The following is a 10350-nucleotide window of genomic DNA, read 5'->3' as shown; positions in this document are numbered from 1 at the left end:
TTACGGAGGAGTTTCATGACCATATAAAAGTACGAGGCCGAAGGCTGAGTGTTTTTATACAGGTCATGGAACTCCAAGGTAACTTCTAATATCCTCATAATTTGCAACTGGGGTACTTTATTTATTATAATACACAAGTTTCAGTGAGTCATGTGACAGAAATGACATCAGAACTCACCGTTTATAACTGATGACATCAGAACTCACCATTTATAAGGATATAATTTACAAGATATTCATAGCTTTTGTGTATTATATATATATATATATATATATATATTATTGTTAAATATATTATAACTAAAACTCTGGCACATCAAGTTAAATGGTTACAGGCTCTAACAAATTAAATTAAGCAATTTTATAATGAACATAAAATAACAGAATTACAATGATGAATATTTTATTTACTAAAGCTTCAGATTTAGATGGTTAACACCTTTTCTTTTGACTACTGTACTTCATTGTGCTGGCTGATAATCTGCAACCTGAATCACTTATATCAGCCATCGCTATTACTTCAAACGTTGGAACCAGGCAGCAAAATGTTGATATTGTGCATATTTTAAGGGGAATGTATCCGGATCCTCAGAGTGGCTCAGATCTTCATTATTCAGGGCATCCGGATTTTGGCAATCCAAAGCTCACTCCTCGCTAATAAAGCAAACAGAAAATAGAAATTAATTTTGTAAGAATGATGGTTCCCTTTATATCTACGTGTGTGTTATATCTATATATATATCTAAGAAGATTTACTGAAAAGGCAATGGCTAACGCATGTTATAGAAATAGGCTTCCATACCCTGTATGAAAGTCATATAGTGCTAATGTAACACAGTTAACTTGAATATATGAATATTGGCAAAATATCTCTCATCTGCAAGAGGTTAAACTCCTTATAGGAAAAATCATTGTACCAATATACTGACCAGGCGTGCAACATATAGGTTTGTATGCATTTTACTGTTTACTAAATTCTAATTAAGTTATAAATAGTTTCTGACAGACCAGCTTACTTCTGTAGTACGTCATAGACACACACTGATCGGAATCCTTGCCAGAGTCCCTGGCACAGGTGTTAATACCTGTAAATGCCCCAAAGTCTTTAATTACCCCTCAATGCAGGGTCATTGCAGCGGAGCTCATAGGCACCATCTTCACCACTTCGGGAAACTTTGGCTCCTTTCTGCAATTTCCAGGGCTGTCAGCACATGCGCAGTTGTCGTGGATCGGAAAATTGCTACAACTGCGCATGCGCTGATATGCCGCTTACTTACTGAAGACTCCCAAAGCGCTGAAGATGACACCAATGAGCTCCACTGCGCTGACTCTGCATTGAGGGGTAATTAAAGACTTAGGGGCATTTACAGGTATTAACATCTGTGCAGGGGGAAACAGGGAGTGTGGCCTGTGGAGGGTAGGGAGTAGGAATTTTCATTAGTTTGGGGATTTAGTTCTCCTTTAAGATGTCTGTTACTGCTCTAATCACCTCAAACATTTTATAGTTGTTGTGAGGCAAACTGTATGGGGCAGATTTACTAAGGTTCGAATTCAAATTTTGAAAAATACATTTCTGAAAAATTTAACAGCACCAACTCGAATTTGAATGTGAGATTTATCAGACCTCAACCCTGGAAACAGTTCTAATTGGACTATTCTCCACCCAAAACCCGCCGAGTTCATGTAGAAGTCAATACCAGAGGTCCCTTGAACTATTTGAAGATGTTAATAGTAGTGAACAGCCAAATTGTTGCCTATTTTTGCTTTTAAATTACGCCCCATAGACACCAATGAAAAAAATGTGTGTCAAAAAAAAGTTGCCTGTCGAAAAATAATTGAAGCACGTCAAAACAATTTGGTAGGCAAGAGTTGAGTTTTATTTTTGGAGGAAAACTATTCAAATTAGGGATGCACCGAATCCATTATTTTGGGCCGAGCCCCCGAATCCTTTGTGAAAGATTCGGCCGAATACCAAACCGAATCCGAATCCTAATTTACATATGCAAAACATTTTCTACTTCCTTGTTTTGTGACAAAAAGTAAGGCTATTTCCCTTCCCACCCCTAATTTGCATGTGCAAATTCGGATTCGGTTTAGCCAGGCAGAAGGATTCGGCCGAACCCGAATCCTGCTGAAAAAGGCAGAATCCTGGCTGAATCCGGATCCGAATCTTGGATTCGATGCATCCCTAATTCAAATTCAATTCAAGTTTTCGGGTCGGGACTATTTGATCGAATTTTAGACAATTTTTTTCATAAATGACCTACCATTCGAATTGTAAATAAAATGGAATATATTAGAGTTTATAAAAATTCATATTACTCTAAAACCTTTGATAAATAACCCCCATAATGTTTACCAGTTCAAATACATTTCTGTGAATATTTTTCTAAGATGAACCATGCTGCAATGAAAACGGGTTATTTACATGGTCGGGACATTCCAGAGAGCGCCTTTAGCGGTTATCTAGCTGCTCGCTCCAGCTTTCTTCTTCGACATAGGTTCCTGCGAGGATGGCCAACTTTTGTGAACGAGTCTTAGTAGATGGAAAAAGAATGTAATTGTAGATCAGGGATGCCAGTATACCACCGACTAATGGTCCAATCCAGAAGACCTGCAAGATGAAAAAAGGTCAAGAGCAGCCTTTGCCAGAAGATTAGATTTATATATTTGTAGTTTTAAATTTTCAATGCGGCCTCTTTTGCATAGACTGTGACAGAGCAAAATATTTTCATGGGAACGTATAACTTGCAGACAATTTAATGGGGCATTTTAAGCAAAGCTAAATCACTGCATAAACAATAATCAATTCCTTGACAGATCATTTGCCATAGAAAAATGTGACCGTACTTTGAAGACAATGTGTGCCTACAGCAAGTGTGTAGATACAAAAAAGCAGTGCACTGATTAAGAAGGAGACAATCTCTATGGATGACTGGTGGAATAAATTACATTAAAGGGGAACTATCACGAAAATGAAAATTTAATATAAGCTTCATCATACGGAAATAAGATGTTTTCTGAATATAACCAATTAACAATTCTGTATTGTTTCTGAAATAATCAAGTTTATCTTCACTATTCCTCTCTCAGCATCTGTTTCTCTTCATTCTCTCTTTATGCAGCAGTTGAGTGTCAGCCATTCATTGACAGATTCAATATATCTTATAGGGGGGCTCCTTTTGCCTAGAATATGTATTAGAGCTCACTCTATTAAAATCACCAGACATCATGGGGCACATTTACTTAGCTCGAGTGAAGGAATAGAGGGAAAAAATCTTCAAATTGGTTTTTTTGGCTACTTCGACCATCGAATGGGCTACTTCGACCTTCGACTTCGACTAGAATGATTCGAACTAAAAATCATTCGATTATTCGACCATTCAATAGTCAAAGTACTGTCTCTTTAAAAAAAAACTTCGACCCCCTAGTTCACCACCTAAAAGCTACCGAAGTCAATGTTAGCCTATTTGGTCGAACAAAAATCATTCGATCGATGGATTAAAATCCTCGAATCTAATGATTCGAAGGATTTAATAGTTAGATCTAATGATTTTTCGTTCGATTGAACAAATAGCGCTAAATCCGAATTCGAAGGCGAAGGATTTAACTTCGACAGTCGAATATTGAGGGTTAATTAACCCTTGATATTCGACCATAAGTAAATTTGCCCCCATGTCTCTCTACATGCAGAATTTGTGCAAAAGGCAGTTATTTTGTTAGATTTTGTTCATACTGGAGTCAGTAATTTGAGTGATACATCTGCTAGGAAAGGAAGCCCCCCTATAAGATATATTGGATCTAACTGTCAATGAATGTCTGACACCCAACTGCTGCATGAAGAGAAAATGAAGAGAAACAGGTGCTGAGAGAGGGATAGTAAAGATAAACTTTAATATTTCAGAAACAATGTAGAATATTTAATTGATGGTATTTAGAAAGTTTCTTATTTCAGTATAGTTCCCCTTTACATGAATTATCAAAACCAAGCATAGGTATGGCAATTTCACATGAAGCAGAGATATCCGGCCAACAGAGAGCTGAGGGCAACATATTTCTGCTACAATTAACCTCTAAATGAATGAAACTTACCCAGTGGTTGGCAAAGAGTCTCACAACAACAGCCGGTGCAAATGATCGCGCAGGATTCATTGAGCAGCCGGTGAAGTAGATCTGTACAGAAGTATGTGAGCATTAATCAATAATCCTATATATCAAAAATGACTCGGTTTAACTTGGAGAGTTAATATAAGCGGACTCAGAGTGAGTTCATTAACTCACGTGTAGTGATGGGCGAATTTTTCCCATTTCGCCTTGCTGCGAAATTCGCAAATTTCAAAATTGATGCAGGCAGCAATTCTGATGCTGACGAGATTTGACGCGTATTAAAGTCAATGGGCATCCGTGAAATTGTTGCCGGCATCAAAATTGTTGTGGAAACGCGGAAATTCTCTGCAAATTCGCACTTGCCGACTAAAATCGTCCATCACTACTCCCGTGAGGTTTCCTTACAGATTGCTTTAGCTTGAAAGCTCAAGCAATTTTAAAAAGGCCCCTTAGTTCATTTTTGGCAAACTTTGTTAACCATATTTACTGTATGATAAAACTGCCAAATGCTGAGGTTGTTACAAGTCAGTAATTGTATGAAATTATACTCTTCTATAGTACAGCTCAACAGAATAAACTGTTATTCTATGGCTTCGGCTAAATTATAAAAACCTGTACAACGAGGGATTTATACAGAGTAAATATGCAAAGTTTCAAGTACCTTTAATGAATTGTGCAATGACTGTGCCTAAAGTTGCCTAAACTGCACTTACAGGCTGTAAATGACCCCAAAGTTATGGTGATTCAAATTTCAAAAAAAATCCCAAGTCCCAGGCTTGTGGATACATAGGGGCAAATTCACTAAGCGCCGAAGCGCCGAACGCTAGCGTTAATTCGCTAGCATTTGACATTTTCGTTACTGCGCAAATTCACTAACGAACGCTGGCGTAGTTTCGCTAGTGTTACTTCGCACCCTTACGCCTGGCGAATTTTCGCTAGCGACGTAACTACGCAAATTCACTAACTTGCGCAGTGTATTGAACGCTACCTTTTACGCTAGACTTCCTTCGCCACCTCAGACCTTGCGAAGCGCAATAGAGTAGATAGGGATTGTTTCAAAAAAAGTCAACATTTTTTCTAAGTCCCAAAAAACGCTGGCGTGTTTTCTACATTATGGGTGATAGGCTGAAAAAGATAGAAAATTTTTTTGGGGCTCCCCTCCTTCCCCCCTACATTTCCTGACTCATGGCAACTTACCTAGACAGTGGGCACATGTGTAGGGCAAAATAAAAATTTTATTTGATGATTTGAAGGTTTTCTAGGCATTTGTAGTGCTGATACGTTGAAATTTGAATTTGGCGCCGTATGCAAATTAGCCTTCGCTAGCGTAACTTCGCTTTACATAGCGAATCAACGCTAGCGCAACTTCGCAACCTTACGCTACCCCTGAGCGCAACTTCGGATTTTAGTGAATTTGCAGCGCGGGGGAAACTACGCCTGGCGAAGTGCGGCGAATTTGCGCCTGGCGAAACTACGAATGTTAGTGAATTTGCCCCATAGATCCTATGCTTGTAATAACACAATGTATGTCCTATTGATGCAGCTGTCTGTTAGATCCTAGTTGTATGCTTTTCAAAATCTAAAGACCTACCCCTACTAGATGTCCTAGAGTTACTGCAAATCCAATAGATAATGCTGGAGAACCAACGTTATCACTCCTACGGCTGTCTGTTGATGCGAAAATGCACGTAACCAGCTGAAAGGTGAGTATCACTTCTACGACAAATGCGATTCCAGGCGTTGTATTGTTACTAAGCTGCAATAAAATAAAATGGTTAGATTTAAGCCACTAAGACCTATTTCATAGAAAATCTGGGAGTCTTTTCCAAAGCAGATCATAATGCACATTAGAAACAACTACATTATAAAATTACTGAGCATTAAACAGACACTTCACTTGTTTTGTTGAGGGCTTGATTTGTATAACAGCTTGAAGCTCATAATATAAAAAGCACAGTTTATTCATTAATGAGACGTTAATTCAGACAAATCATAAATAGTGCACATTTAGACATTAGGGATGTGCCAAAATTGCAACTGGGTAGTCTATATGGAAAAGCTACAACACTCAAGTATCAGTCCTTTGGGTAATACTTACGGCATATGTTTGATTTTATATTAAAGTTATCATTTTGCTGCATTGATTCTGTTTTTTACTGCTTGATATATCTCTAAGGGAATGACTACACGGACGTATTCAGCGTGTTCCAGCGCGCTGCGACAAAACGCAGTGTGCAGCGACTTCGTATCAACACTGCGACTTCATCCGTCATTTCTATCACTTACCTAAACGTCTGTGTAGTCCTACCCTAATATATAAGGCATATATAAAAATCAATGTTTAGCAAAATAAAGTCATTTTTGTGTAGCACACAGTGGAAGTTATCTTGTTGATATAGTCATTTTGCACATATATTTTTTCTACAAGTAAAGCTGGACGTTTGTCCATTCATTTGTGGGTCCCCCTAATGCACCGTCTGACTTTTCCATCTCTGGTGTATTCATGCTAATGTTAATTACCAAAAACAGGCTCCAGACTGGGTGATGCAATGTTTTTATGGCCATAGAAATGTTTATGTGGTCATTGACCAACATATTTATGGGTTCCTTGATCAATCAGCCACAAAAATTGTTTAAGTGACTATTTCAGTTCACAAAGATCATCCAATAAAAATCTCCTTGACACCTTTATGTTCCGATGTGGCCAGATAATAGAGGTCTCCTTGGTGTCTGAAGATTTAATGCAACAAGAAAACCATGTTGTTGGCTTCACCCTCAAAGTCTCGGCATTAATTATAAAAGTTCCACAAAAAAAAGAAGGGTATTTTCTATCGGTCATTTCACATATCCACTCTACATATCCACTCTTAGTGCAATTTTATTGTACTAAAATTCTCAAATATATAATATTGTAAGCATAAGAAAATACAGGTATAGAATCTGTTATCCGGAAACCCATTATCAGGAGAGCTCAAAACTACAGAAATGCTGTCTCCCATAGACTCCGTTTTATCAAAATAATCCAAATTTTTAAAAATGATTTCCCTTTTCTCTGTAATAATAAAACAGTACCTTGTACTTGATCCAACTGAGATATAATTAAATCCTTATTGGAAGTAAACCAGCCTATTGGGTTTATTTGCCATTAATGTGATTTTCTAGTAGACTTAAGTAAGGTATGGAGATCTAAATTATGGAAATATTGGTTATCTGGAAAATCCTAGGCCCTGAGCATTTTGGATAACGGGTCCCATACTTGTATTAGGTTTCTAGGCCCTAAAAGTAGAACTAAAGCCGAACTAAAGAAGTAGCTAGAAATGTTGCACATTGTGTTTTGTGCTTCTGTACCAGCCCAAGGCAACCACAACCCCTTAGCAGGGAATATTTATGTCTCCAAAGATGCCCCAGTAGCTCCCCATCTTCTTTTCTGCTGATTCACTGCACATGCTCTGTCTGGGCTGCTGTCACTTACATGAGCTAAGGGGCTGTCTTACAATATACTGTATATATAGAATATATATATTTTTTGGTGTTACTGTCACTTCTACAGTGAAACACTATGCTAAGGTTGTTAGGTAACAATGGTGTGTTCTCAAGATAAGCACAAAATGTATTCAATATGAAAGTACTAATTGTATTAATATATATATATATATACTGTGTATATATATATATATATATATATATATATATATATAGTGAATAAAGTACCCCCTCTTGTAAAATATAAGGATATTATAAGTTACCGAGGAGTTCCATGACCATATAAAAACACGAGGCCGAAGGCCGAGTGTTTTTATACAGGTCATGGAACTCCGAGGTAACTTCTAATATCCTCATATTTTACAACTGGGGGTACTTTATTTATTATAATACACAAGTTTCAGTGAGTCATGTGACAGAAATGACATCAGAACTCACCGTTTATAACTGATGACATCAGAACTCACCGTTTATAAGGATATAATTTAAAAGATATTCATGGCTTTTGTGTATTTTTTATATATATATATATATATATATACTACCTTTCAGATACAGTAGGTAATTACATGTTTAATGTAATTAGGGCACACAGAGGAATCAGTTGATATTACAGCAGCTGTTCATAGTGATACAAACATAAGAGGAAGTGCAGTGCCTATAAATCAGTAAGCTCCTTTGTACAAATGGGGTTTTTTTTGCACAGTGCGGGGTAGAAATAACACAATGGATAAGTCTATAGGCCCCTGTAGAATAACAGCTTGCCAGAAGAATGGTGTCTATAGCACAGTGTAAATATTCAAAGGTGTATCCAGGGTCAAATATGATCCGGGGGTCTGTCTCTGCCAGCTTTTGGGATTACCCACTTCATAATCCATAGCAAGTGATGCAGCAAGAAATACATGGGACAAATGCTTCTTTTTCACTTTGAGAAGATTATGAGAAGCAAAAAATGAACATAATAAATCTTGGGATTTGCAAATTCATTATAACTTACACAAAAGGATCCGTTATCCAGAATTTACGGAAAGGCCAACTCCAGCTTTTAAAAATTATTACCTTTTTCTCTGTAATAATAAAACAGTACCTTGAACTTGATCCAAACTAAGATATAATGAATCCTTATTGGAAGCAAAAACAGACTATTGGGTTTATTCAGGGGGTTATTTACTTAAATCCAAATTTATCTCATAATTAAAATAAAAAAGTCTACCAAACTCCCATGCCCCAGTTTGCCTTATTTATTAAGGAAATAGCTCAGATCGGGGAAAATAAGTGATAAAATTGAGAGACTTTTTCCCGAATTGCTTGATATTTGCCTGAAAACCCTGAATTTATTGGATTATTGGGCTAAACCCAGAGCAAACCACAATATCTTCAAATTGGGATAGGGACATCTCCCATTGACATGATTTTCTAGTAGACAGTATGAAGATCCAAGTTACAGAAAGATCCATTATCTGGAAAACCCCAGGTCCCGAGCATTCTGGATAACAGGTCCCAGACCTGTATACATTTGTATATTGTATATTTAAAAAAAAGCTGTTTTTAGGGGATTAGAAATCAAGGTGACAGTGTGATAATCACACATAGTATGGGTATGGGACCTGTTATGCAGAATGCTTGGTTACTGAGATATTCTAGATAATTACTTTAATTTGGATCTCCATACCTTTAGTAAGAAAGTAAATTTGATTAAAATGGGAGATGCTTTCCTGTAATTGAGAGCTTTCTGGATAACAGGTTTTCCAGATAACAGAGCCCATACCTGTATGAGTATGTTTGCCAGTGTATAAGTATTTCCCTATAGTTTTGTGCAGTCACTGCACTGCAGTAAGCCAATCCCTAGAATTTTTTTCGACTGTATTTCAGATGATATTTGACTACTAGATACAAGGATTATGCTATCATAACAAACCTGCCACTTTACAGTCATTATGGTTACAGTAATGCAGCTGTAATTACAATATAACATTCTCTTCACTCAGTACAAGTCCTAAGAGGTGCATAGCTTCTCAGACTGTTACTGGAATTCTTACCGTATTGCTAGCAAGGTTCCCTCTGACATGTTGTGGTACCACACCATAAAGTATTCCAGCTCCAGCCAGACCTCCCACAAGCTGAGCAATAATGTAGAAAAATGCTCTGATAATGGAAATCTGAGACCCAACCAGGAAAGATATAGTGACTGCTGGATTGATATGAGCACCACTAATATGTCCTACTGACTGGACCAGTGTCCCTATGACCAAGCCAAAGGCTAGTGAAATCTGAAGGACTGTTGGAAGGGCAGCGGGCCATTTCAGAGCAGAACCCAGTCCGAAAAATACAAATATGAGGGTAGCAAGGAATTCAGCAAATGTCGCCTTCCAAAACACCAAGGTGCAAAGTTCCCTCTTCATTTTGAGGATGGAAAGAAAAAAGGGATAAAAGTTCAGCTGTTTTGCCAGAACTAACTTTGCAGAATGGTGTTGGCTCATATATATATTTCATTTTATATACACAGCAATTATGTGAGCAGCTGATTATACAAGGAGGCGGAGCTGGTTTCTCCTCGAGATGTAGATAACATTTTTCTCTAGAATATTTTCAGTGACGTCCTCCTCCTCTTATGTCATCTGGAACAGATTCACATTTTTGCAGGCATGACACATATTGAATAGATTTATATAATACACAAAAGCCATGAATATCTTGTAAATGATATCCTTATAAACGGTGAGTTCTGATGTCATCAGTTATAAACGGTGAGGTCTGATG

At 37.4% G+C, this 10350-nt stretch overlaps 1 protein-coding gene across 1 annotated transcript; it reads right to left on the bottom strand.

Moving 5' to 3' along the window:
• Positions 1-2354: 2354 nt before the first annotated feature.
• Positions 2355-9992, bottom strand: LOC108707561 (aquaporin-5-like). Its single transcript, XM_041581198.1, has 4 exons — positions 9630-9992; positions 5699-5863; positions 4093-4173; positions 2355-2614 (listed from the first exon to the last, which is right to left on the bottom strand). Exons 1-4 carry the CDS (start codon positions 9990-9992, stop codon positions 2456-2458), a joined length of 768 nt encoding a protein of 255 aa, XP_041437132.1. The 3' UTR covers positions 2355-2455.
• Between the last annotated feature and the right edge of the window lie 358 nt (positions 9993-10350).

This window comes from Xenopus laevis, chromosome 2L (assembly GCF_017654675.1).
Source record: "Xenopus laevis strain J_2021 chromosome 2L, Xenopus_laevis_v10.1, whole genome shotgun sequence".
Taxonomy (NCBI): domain Eukaryota; kingdom Metazoa; phylum Chordata; class Amphibia; order Anura; family Pipidae; genus Xenopus; species Xenopus laevis.
Note: the sequence above shows the minus strand (reverse complement) of the source record. Positions and strands in the feature narration are given on the sequence as shown.